The 11385-nt window shown below is 44.5% G+C and overlaps 1 protein-coding gene across 3 annotated transcripts in view; it reads left to right on the top strand.

The window, feature by feature from the left end:
* setdb1 (SET domain bifurcated histone lysine methyltransferase 1) overlaps positions 1 to 4329 on the top strand; it is a 54241-nt gene extending 49912 nt beyond the window's left edge. For all 3 annotated transcript variants that reach the window (XM_062964793.1, XM_062964794.1, XM_062964792.1), the window contains exon 22: positions 3961 to 4329. In XM_062964793.1, coding sequence (XP_062820863.1) covers positions 3961 to 4078 — 118 coding nt within the window. In that variant the 3' untranslated portion in view covers positions 4079 to 4329. The remainder of the gene's footprint in view (positions 1 to 3960) is intronic.
* The last annotated feature ends 7056 nt before the right edge of the window (positions 4330 to 11385 follow it).

Raw genomic sequence — 11385 nt, 5'->3', positions numbered from 1 at the left:
CACATATACATATATTCAGAGATATATATATATATTCAGATATATATATGTGTGTGTGTGTGAATATATATATATATACACATATATTCAGATATATATATATATATATATATATATATATATATATATATATATACACACATATATTCAGATATATATATATATATATATATATATATATATATATATATATATATATATATGAATGAATGATAGATGCCTCAACTTGAGTTAAGTCAATTCTATTTTTGAAGTATTTTTTTATTTTGGGTTACTGTGAATTTTCCGGGGCTATATGGCTATGTTCCAGAAGCATTTTCTCCTGACGTTTCGCCCACATCTATTCACATTTTCCTCCAACAGTCTAAAGTTCTTTCTCCCACCCTGGACATTATTCCACAGAGATATCAACACCACTTGCCTAGTTTCCAACAGACTTCAGAACCGCTAAGGGTGCCTGCCATAGATGTGGGCGAAACGTCAGGAGAGAATGCTTCTGGATACATGGCCAGATAGCTGGGAAAACTCCCAGCAACCCAGTGATTCCTTCCACAACACAAAGAAGGCAAAGGAACAGAAACGGAGCCTGGATCATTCCTCTTCCTCCCTTTTCAGTGGATTTTTTACATTGCATAATAGTCGATGTAGTAATGGAGCCCTCAGTGACGCAGCAGGTTAAACCACTGAGCTGCTGAACTTGCTGACCGAAAGGTTGGTGGTTCGAATCCAGGGAGCGGGGTGAGCTTTCGCTGTCAGCCCCAGCTTCTTCCAACCTAGCCGTTCGAAAACATGCAAATGTGAGTAGATCAATAGGTAAGGAAGGTAACAGCGCTCCATGCGGTCATGCCAGCCACATGACAAGGAGGTGTCTACGGACAACGCCGGCTCTTCAGCTTAGAAATGGAGATGAGAACCAACCCCCAGAGTCGGTCACAACTGGACTTAATGTCAGGGGAAAACCTTTACCTTAATAGTCGCACTTTTTATCCACCCTCCGGTCATTTATTTTTGCAAGGATTTTTAAACACTTCTTATTCAAATTACGTGTGGGAAGGTGAGGCAATGTCTGAATAATGTAAGGGTGTCAGTGCCGGGGTGAAAAAATTGCGCTTTGCACATTTGCAAGTCAAATAGGAAAATGTCTGGCCCTGAGCAAAGGTTTTCAACTTTTCCTGTGTGCCTTTCTCCCGACAACACCAAGGCTTCAGACATGTTTGAAAATATTACCCTTTGGATATAGCTCCCAGAATCTCTTACACTGCGACTATTATGCGATGAAATACATGAAAAAGGCATTGTTTGTTTTAGGATGTTAGGTGATATCGGTTTGGTAATTTCTAAGAAAAAAGCCACTGTTTGCTGTTGTTTTTTTAATGAATGCTCCCATTAGAAAATGCGTAAGGATGTGGGTGAACTACAATTCCCAAAATTGTGGGCCAATCACCCCAGACTCCACCAGTGTTGGATAAATGAGAGTCTACTGTATATTGTATTACAAAATAATATTATTAATATTATATGCATATACAATATATTATCTATATATATAAAAGAGTGATGGCATCAGGGCAGCGGACAAAACAACAAAACTACAGGCCCCCCAACCTCAAAATTTGACAACACAACCCATCATTCACGGCTCTAGGTTGATACAACAAAAAGAAAAGAAAAATAAAGTCCTAATTACAGGGAGAGGAATAATAGTTTTTATCCAATTGCTGCCAGTTAGAAGGCTAAGCTCCGCCCACTTGGTCTCCTAGCAACCTACTCAGCCCAGGGGACAGGCACAGTTAGGCCTCACTTAGGCCTCTTCCACAGATTATCAGATTTTAACTGGATTATATGGCAGTGTAGATTCAAGGCCCTTCCAAACAGCTATATAACCCATTTAGAATCTTATATTATCTGCTTTGAACTGGATTATCTTGACTCCGCACTGCCATATAATCCACTTCAGTATGCACACTAAACATAAAGACTACCATACAGCAGACATTCAATACCACCACTATCTCAACAATTTCTCACCAACACCACCAGACAACACCACAGCAACGCGTGGCAGGGCAAAGCTTGTAATATTATATATTATTGTAAATTGTATTTTATATATATATGTATATAGGTACATGTGTGATATGCGTATGTGAAATTAGTATCTATAATTATAGATCTATATCTAGCTCTGCATTGTTTATATAAGCATTGTTTATATATGTTGGAAACCGGCCTAAATCCCCATGGGGAAATAGGGTGGAATCCAAATGAAGTTATTATTATTATTATTATTATTATTATTATTATTATTATTATTATTATTATTATTATTTTATTATGACACAGCAAACAAGATAGACATGTTGGATTTTGTATCACAAAATCACAAGTCGAACACTTCCCAAGTGTCTAGGACTGTGTGATGTATTTTCGGATGATGCGCGCAGATCCCAGTCGGGTGGCCTTTTGCAGTTGGCAGATCGTAATTTTGTCAGTGTCTATTGTTTCCAAATGCCGGCTGAGATCTTTTGGCACGGCACCCAGTGTGCCCATCACCACCGGGACCACCTGCACTGGTTTCTGCCAGAGTCTTTGAAGTTCAATCTTGAGGTCCTGAGAGCGGCTGAGTTTTTCCTATTGTTTTTCGTCAATGCGACTGTCACCTGGGATGGCGACATCAATGATCCAAACCTTTTTCTTTTCCACAACTGTGATGTCTGGTGTGTTGTGTTCCAGAACTTTGTCAGTCTGGATTCGGAAGTCCCACAGTATCTTTGCGTGCTCATTTTCCACGATCTTTGCTGGTTTGTGATCCCACCAGTTCTTTTCTGCTGGGAGGTGGTACTTGAGGCATAAGTTCCAATGAATCATTTGGGCCACAGAGTTGTGCCTCTGTTTGTAGTCTGTCTGTGCAATTTTCTTACAGCAGCTGAGGATATGATCTATGGTTTCGTCGGTTTCCTTGCACAGTCTGCATTTTGGGTCATCAGCTGATTTTTCGATCTTGGCCTTAATTGCATTTGTTCTGATGTCTTGCTCCTGGGCTGCAAGGATCAGGCCTTGTGTCTCCTTCTTCAGGGTCCCATTCGTGAGCCAGAGCCAGGTCTTCTCTTTATCAGCTTTTCCTTCAATTTTGTCAAGGAACTTTCCATGCAATGTTTTGTTGTGCCAGCTGTCAGCTCTAGTTTGTAGTGCGGTTTTCTTGTACTGGTTTTTTGTCTGCTGTGCTTTGAGGAGTTTCTGATTTTTGACTTCAATCCAAGCAGGTTCTTCACTTTGCTTGACATATTCTGCCAGGGCATGTTCTTCTTCTTTGACTGCTTGTTTTACTTGCAAGAGTCCTCTGCCCCCTGGTCTTCTAGGCAGATATAGCCGGTCAACATCACTGCGAGGGTGCAGGGAATGATGAATGGTCATGAGTTTTCTTGTTTTTCTGTCCAAATTGTCCAGTTCCATCTGTGTCCAGTTTATGATGCCAGCAGTATATCTTATGACAGGTATGGCCCAGGTGTTTATGGCCTTGATGGTGTTGCCTCCATTGAGCTTGCTTTTGAGGATTTTTCTGACCCTTTGTGTGTATTCTTTACTGACCACAGTCTTCACATGTTCATGCATGATGTTGTCCAGCTGTTATTATTATTATTATTAGGTTATTGTTGCCCCTACTTTTCCACTTATAGAGCTAGTTTATTGTTTTTCATTGAAATACGGTAAATCTTCAAAAACATTTAACCTACTGATGCCTCGATTAATGTAATTTTATTCGTATCTATTTTTATTTTGAAATTGACCCGTAGCTGCTGCATTTCCCACCCTCGGCTTATACTCGAGTCAATTAGTTATCCCAGTTTGTTTGTGGTAAAATTAGGTGCCTCAGCTTATATTCGAGTTGGCTTATACTTGAGTATATACAGTAAAAGGCAGGCATTGCGAATGCTAATAGTTCCGAGCTTCCCTTTGCAGGAGGATCCGCGCGGGCACGGAGCTGACGTGGGACTACAACTACGAAGTCGGGAGCGTCGAAGGCAAGGAGCTGCTTTGCTGCTGCGGAGCCATCGAGTGCCGCGGCCGGTTGCTGTGAGGTGGGGAACAAGCTCTAAAAACCCAGAGACAAACAACAAACTGGCGTCAAGGAGCCCCCAGTCCCTCCTCGCCCCCCTTTCTGCCACAATTTGTGGTGTTGCGTTTCTTCGCTCGTGGTGGTCGGTCGGCGGCCTCGACGGGTGTCTCTTCGGTTTCGTGTTGTGTATCGTGTCCGTGGAGGGGCTGTTCCTTCCTTTTGGTCCCACTATGTTGTTTGAAAACAATAAAATGGGCCCGTTTCTGCCTAAATCAGCCTTTCTCAACCTGGGGGTCGCCAAAGATGATCAGAAAACACGTATTTCTGATGGTCTTAGTGTTGGGAATCTATGAGCTGTTAGGCTCAAAAATAACCCCTTTTCGTGGGGTGATTCCTCAAAAATATAGCAGAGTGGCAGAACCACGATTCATGAGCAGCAAAAGCTTACGTGTGGCGAGGATGGAGAAGCCTTTGTTTTCTAGGATGGCAAAGGATTGCAAAAGTCTTCTTTTGCATATATCATCTATATATATAAAAGAGTGATGGCATCACGGCGACCCACAAAACAACAAAACTACAGACCCTCCAACCTCGAAATTTGACAACACAACCCATCATCCACACCTCTAGGTTGATACAACAAAAAGAAAAGAAAAATAAAGTCCTAATTAGAGAGAGAGGAATAATTGCTTTTATCCAATTGCTGCCAGTTAGAAGGCTAAGCTCCTCCAACTTGGTCTCCTAGCAACCCAATAAAAAATAATAAAAAACACTAAAAAAATAATACAATAAAATACTATAATAACAGAAAATAACTAAAAATAATACAAGAAAATAATAAAATATAATAAATAAAAATATAACTTACAATAAAATTAATAAAAAATGCAAATAAAGTCAAAAATTACACAACAATTTTTAACCAATACCACCACCACTTTGCCACAGCAACGCGTGGCCGGGCACAGCTAGTACTATATATGTTGATAATTGGGCTTCTCTGAAAAGTTTGGTCCTGGTCCATTGTCGGCGGGGGTCAGTGTTTCTCTGGATGCAGGTGAACTACAACTCCCAAAATCAAGGTCGATTTTCCCGAAACTCCTGCAGTACGTTCAGTTGATAATTGGGCTTCTCTGTGAAAAGTTTGGTCCCGGTCCATTGTCGGTGGGGGTCACTGTTTCTCTGGATGCAGGTGAACTACAACTCCCAAAATCAAGGCCCATTCCCACAAACCCCTGCAGTATGTTCAGTTGATAATTGGGCTTCTCTGTGAAAAGTTTGGTCCCGGTCCATTGTCGGTGGGGGTCACTGTTTCTCTGGATGCAGGTGAACTACAACTCCCAAAATCAAGGCCCATTCCCACAAACCCTTGCAGTATGTTCAGTTGATAATTGGGTTTCTCTGTGAAAAGTTTGGTCCTGGTCCATTGTCGGCGGGGGTCAGTGTTTCTCTGGATGCAGGTGAACTACAACTCCCAAAATCAAGGCCCATTCCCACAAACCCCTGCAGTATGTTCAGTTGATAATTGGGTTTCTCTGTGAAAAGTTTGGTCCTGGTCCATTGTCAGTGGGGGTCAGTGTTTCTCTGGATGCAGGTGAACTACAACTCCCAAAATCAAGGCCCATTCCCACAAACCCTTGCAGTATGTTCAGTTGATAATTGGGTTTCTCTGTGAAAAGTTTGGTCCTGGTCCATTGTCAGTGGGGGTCAGTGTTTCTCTGGATGCAGGTGAACTACAACTCCCAAAATCAAGGCCCATTCCCACAAACCCCTGCAGTATGTTCAGTTGATAATTGGGCTTCTCTGTGAAAAGTTTGGTCCTGGTCCATTGTCGGCGGGGGTCAGTGTTTCTCTGGATGCAGGTGAACTACAACTCCCAAAATCAAGGCCCATTCCCACAAACCCCTGCAGTATGTTCAGTTGATAATTGGGCTTCTCTGTGAAAAGTTTGGTCCTGGTCCATTGTCAGTGGGGGTCAGTGTTTCTCTGGATGCAGGTGAACTACAACTCCCAAAATCAAGGCCCATTCCCACAAACCCTTGCAGTATGTTCAGTTGATAATTGGGCTTCTCTGTGAAAAGTTTGGTCCTGGTCCATTGTCAGTGGGGGTCAGTGTTTCTCTGGATGCAGGTGAACTACAACTCCCAAAATCAAGGCCCATTCCCACAAACCCCTGCAGTATGTTCAGTTGATAATTGGGCTTCTCTGTGAAAAGTTTGGTCCTGGTCCATTGTCAGTGGGGGTCAGTGTTTCTCTGGATGCAGGTGAACTACAACTCCCAAAATCAAGGCCCATTCCCACAAACCCTTGCAGTATGTTCAGTTGATAATTGGGCTTCTCTGTGAAAAGTTTGGTCCTGGTCCATTGTCAGTGGGGGTCAGTGTTTCTCTGGATGCAGGTGAACTACAACTCCCAAAATCAAGGCCCATTCCCACAAACCCCTGCAGTATGTTCAGTTGATAATTGGGCTTCTCTGTGAAAAGTTTGGTCCTGGTCCATTGTCAGTGGGGGTCAGTGTTTCTCTGGATGCAGGTGAACTACAACTCCCAAAATCAAGGCCCATTCCCACAAACCCTTGCAGTATGTTCAGTTGATAATTGGGCTTCTCTGTGAAAAGTTTGGTCCCGGTCCATTGTCAGTGGGGGTCAGTGTTTCTCTGGATGCAGGTGAACTACAACTCCCAAAATCAAGGCCCATTCCCACAAACCCCTGCAGTATGTTCAGTTGATAATTGGGCTTCTCTGTGAAAAGTTTGGTCCCGGTCCATTGTCGGTGGGGGTCAGTGTTTCTCTGGATGCAGGTGAACTACAACTCCCAAAATCAAGGCCCATTCCCACAAACCCCTGCAGTATGTTCAGTTGATAATTGGGTTTCTCTGTGAAAAGTTTGGTCCTGGTCCATTGTCAGTGGGGGTCAGTGTTTCTCTGGATGCAGGTGAACTACAACTCCCAAAATCAAGGCCCATTCCCACAAACCCCTGCAGTATGTTCAGTTGATAATTGGGCTTCTCTGTGAAAAGTTTGGTCCCGGTCCATTGTCGGTGGGGGTCAGTGTTTCTCTGGATGCAGGTGAACTACAACTCCCAAAATCAAGGCCCATTCCCACAAACCCCTGCAGTATGTTCAGTTGATAATTGGGCTTCTCTGTGAAAAGTTTGGTCCTGGTCCATTGTCAGTGGGGGTCAGTGTTTCTCTGGATGCAGGTGAACTACAACTCCCAAAATCAAGGCCCATTCCCACAAACCCTTGCAGTATGTTCAGTTGATAATTGGGCTTCTCTGTGAAAAGTTTGGTCCTGGTCCATTGTCAGTGGGGGTCAGTGTTTCTCTGGATGCAGGTGAACTACAACTCCCAAAATCAAGGCCCATTCCCACAAACCCTTGCAGTATGTTCAGTTGATAATTGGGCTTCTCTGTGAAAAGTTTGGTCCTGGTCCATTGTCAGTGGGGGTCAGTGTTTCTCTGGATGCAGGTGAACTACAACTCCCAAAATCAAGGCCCATTCCCACAAACCCTTGCAGTATGTTCAGTTGATAATTGGGCTTCTCTGTGAAAAGTTTGGTCCCGGTCCATTGTCAGTGGGGGTCAGTGTTTCTCTGGATGCAGGTGAACTACAACTCCCAAAATCAAGGCCCATTCCCACAAACCCCTGCAGTATGTTCAGTTGATAATTGGGTTTCTCTGTGAAAAGTTTGGTCCCGGTCCATTGTCAGTGGGGGTCACTGTTTCTCTGGATGCAGGTGAACTACAACTCCCAAAATCAAGGCCCATTCCCACAAACCCTTGCAGTATGTTCAGTTGATAATTGGGCTTCTCTGTGAAAAGTTTGGTCCTGGTCCATTGTCAGTGGGGGTCAGTGTTTCTCTGGATGCAGGTGAACTACAACTCCCAAAATCAAGGCCCATTCCCACAAACCCCTGCAGTATGTTCAGTTGATAATTGGGTTTCTCTGTGAAAAGTTTGGTCCTGGTCCATTGTCAGTGGGGGTCAGTGTTTCTCTGGATGCAGGTGAACTACAACTCCCAAAATCAAGGCCCATTCCCACAAACCCCTGCAGTATGTTCAGTTGATAATTGGGCTTCTCTGTGAAAAGTTTGGTCCTGGTCCATTGTCAGTGGGGGTCAGTGTTTCTCTGGATGCAGGTGAACTACAACTCCCAAAATCAAGGCCCATTCCCACAAACCCTTGCAGTATGTTCAGTTGATAATTGGGCTTCTCTGTGAAAAGTTTGGTCCCGGTCCATTGTCAGTGGGGGTCAGTGTTTCTCTGGATGCAGGTGAACTACAACTCCCAAAATCAAGGCCCATTCCCACAAACCCCTGCAGTATGTTCAGTTGATAATTGGGTTTCTCTGTGAAAAGTTTGGTCCCGGTCCATTGTCAGTGGGGGTCACTGTTTCTCTGGATGCAGGTGAACTACAACTCCCAAAATCAAGGCCCATTCCCACAAACCCTTGCAGTATGTTCAGTTGATAATTGGGCTTCTCTGTGAAAAGTTTGGTCCTGGTCCATTGTCAGTGGGGGTCAGTGTTTCTCTGGATGCAGGTGAACTACAACTCCCAAAATCAAGGCCCATTCCCACAAACCCCTGCAGTATGTTCAGTTGATAATTGGGTTTCTCTGTGAAAAGTTTGGTCCTGGTCCATTGTCAGTGGGGGTCAGTGTTTCTCTGGATGCAGGTGAACTACAACTCCCAAAATCAAGGCCCATTCCCACAAACCCCTGCAGTATGTTCAGTTGATAATTGGGCTTCTCTGTGAAAAGTTTGGTCCTGGTCCATTGTCAGTGGGGGTCAGTGTTTCTCTGGATGCAGGTGAACTACAACTCCCAAAATCAAGGCCCATTCCCACAAACCCCTGCAGTATGTTCAGTTGATAATTGGGCTTCTCTGTGAAAAGTTTGGTCCTGGTCCATTGTCGGTGGGGGTCAGTGTTTCTCTGGATGCAGGTGAACTACAACTCCCAAAATCAAGGCCCATTCCCACAAACCCCTGCAGTATGTTCAGTTGATAATTGGGCTTCTCTGTGAAAAGTTTGGTCCTGGTCCATTGTCAGTGGGGGTCAGTGTTTCTCTGGATGCAGGTGAACTACAACTCCCAAAATCAAGGCCCATTCCCACAAACCCTTGCAGTATGTTCAGTTGATAATTGGGCTTCTCTGTGAAAAGTTTGGTCCTGGTCCATTGTCAGTGGGGGTCAGTGTTTCTCTGGATGCAGGTGAACTACAACTCCCAAAATCAAGGCCCATTCCCACAAACCCCTGCAGTATGTTCAGTTGATAATTGGGCTTCTCTGTGAAAAGTTTGGTCCTGGTCCATTGTCAGTGGGGGTCAGTGTTTCTCTGGATGCAGGTGAACTACAACTCCCAAAATCAAGGCCCATTCCCACAAACCCCTGCAGTATGTTCAGTTGATAATTGGGCTTCTCTGTGAAAAGTTTGGTCCTGGTCCATTGTCAGTGGGGGTCAGTGTTTCTCTGGATGCAGGTGAACTACAACTCCCAAAATCAAGGCCCATTCCCACAAACCCCTGCAGTATGTTCAGTTGATAATTGGGCTTCTCTGTGAAAAGTTTGGTCCTGGTCCATTGTCAGTGGGGGTCAGTGTTTCTCTGGATGCAGGTGAACTACAACTCCCAAAATCAAGGCCCATTCCCACAAACCCCTGCAGTATGTTCAGTTGATAATTGGGTTTCTCTGTGAAAAGTTTGGTCCTGGTCCATTGTCAGTGGGGGTCAGTGTTTCTCTGGATGCAGGTGAACTACAACTCCCAAAATCAAGGCCCATTCCCACAAACCCCTGCAGTATGTTCAGTTGATAATTGGGTTTCTCTGTGAAAAGTTTGGTCCTGGTCCATTGTCAGTGGGGGTCAGTGTTTCTCTGGATGCAGGTGAACTACAACTCCCAAAATCAAGGCCCATTCCCACAAACCCCTGCAGTATGTTCAGTTGATAATTGGGTTTCTCTGTGAAAAGTTTGGTCCTGGTCCATTGTCAGTGGGGGTCAGTGTTTCTCTGGATGCAGGTGAACTACAACTCCCAAAATCAAGGCCCATTCCCACAAACCCCTGCAGTATGTTCAGTTGATAATTGGGTTTCTCTGTGAAAAGTTTGGTCCTGGTCCATTGTCAGTGGGGGTCAGTGTTTCTCTGGATGCAGGTGAACTACAACTCCCAAAATCAAGGCCCATTCCCACAAACCCCTGCAGTATGTTCAGTTGATAATTGGGCTTCTCTGTGAAAAGTTTGGTCCTGGTCCATTGTCAGTGGGGGTCAGTGTTTCTCTGGATGCAGGTGAACTACAACTCCCAAAATCAAGGCCCATTCCCACAAACCCCTGCAGTATGTTCAGTTGATAATTGGGCTTCTCTGTGAAAAGTTTGGTCCTGGTCCATTGTCAGTGGGGGTCAGTGTTTCTCTGGATGCAGGTGAACTACAACTCCCAAAATCAAGGCCCATTCCCACAAACCCCTGCAGTATGTTCAGTTGATAATTGGGCTTCTCTGTGAAAAGTTTGGTCCCGGTCCATTGTCGGTGGGGGTCAGTGTTTCTCTGGATGCAGGTGAACTACAACTCCCAAAATCAAGGCCCATTCCCACAAACCCCTGCAGTATGTTCAGTTGATAATTGGGCTTCTCTGTGAAAAGTTTGGTCCTGGTCCATTGTCGGTGGGGGTCAGTGTTTCTCTGGATGCAGGTGAACTACAACTCCCAAAATCAAGGCCCATTCCCACAAACCCTTGCAGTATGTTCAGTTGATAATTGGGCTTCTCTGTGAAAAGTTTGGTCCTGGTCCATTGTCAGTGGGGGTCAGTGTTTCTCTGGATGCAGGTGAACTACAACTCCCAAAATCAAGGCCCATTCCCACAAACCCTTGCAGTATGTTCAGTTGATAATTGGGTTTCTCTGTGAAAAGTTTGGTCCTGGTCCATTGTCAGTGGGGGTCAGTGTTTCTCTGGATGCAGGTGAACTACAACTCCCAAAATCAAGGCCCATTCCCACAAACCCCTGCAGTATGTTCAGTTGATAATTGGGCTTCTCTGTGAAAAGTTTGGTCCTGGTCCATTGTCAGTGGGGGTCAGTGTTTCTCTGGATGCAGGTGAACTACAACTCCCAAAATCAAGGCCCATTCCCACAAACCCTTGCAGTATGTTCAGTTGATAATTGGGCTTCTCTGTGAAAAGTTTGGTCCTGGTCCATTGTCAGTGGGGGTTAGTGTTTCTCTGGATGCAGGTGAACTACAACTCCCAAAATCAAGGCCCATTCCCACAAACCCCTGCAGTATGTTCAGTTGATAATTGGGCTTCTCTGTGAAAAGTTTGGTCCTGGTCCATTGTCA

Source organism: Anolis carolinensis, unplaced genomic scaffold (assembly GCF_035594765.1).
Source record: "Anolis carolinensis isolate JA03-04 unplaced genomic scaffold, rAnoCar3.1.pri scaffold_14, whole genome shotgun sequence".
Taxonomy (NCBI): Eukaryota; Metazoa; Chordata; class Lepidosauria; order Squamata; family Dactyloidae; genus Anolis; species Anolis carolinensis.
Note: the sequence above shows the minus strand (reverse complement) of the source record. Positions and strands in the feature narration are given on the sequence as shown.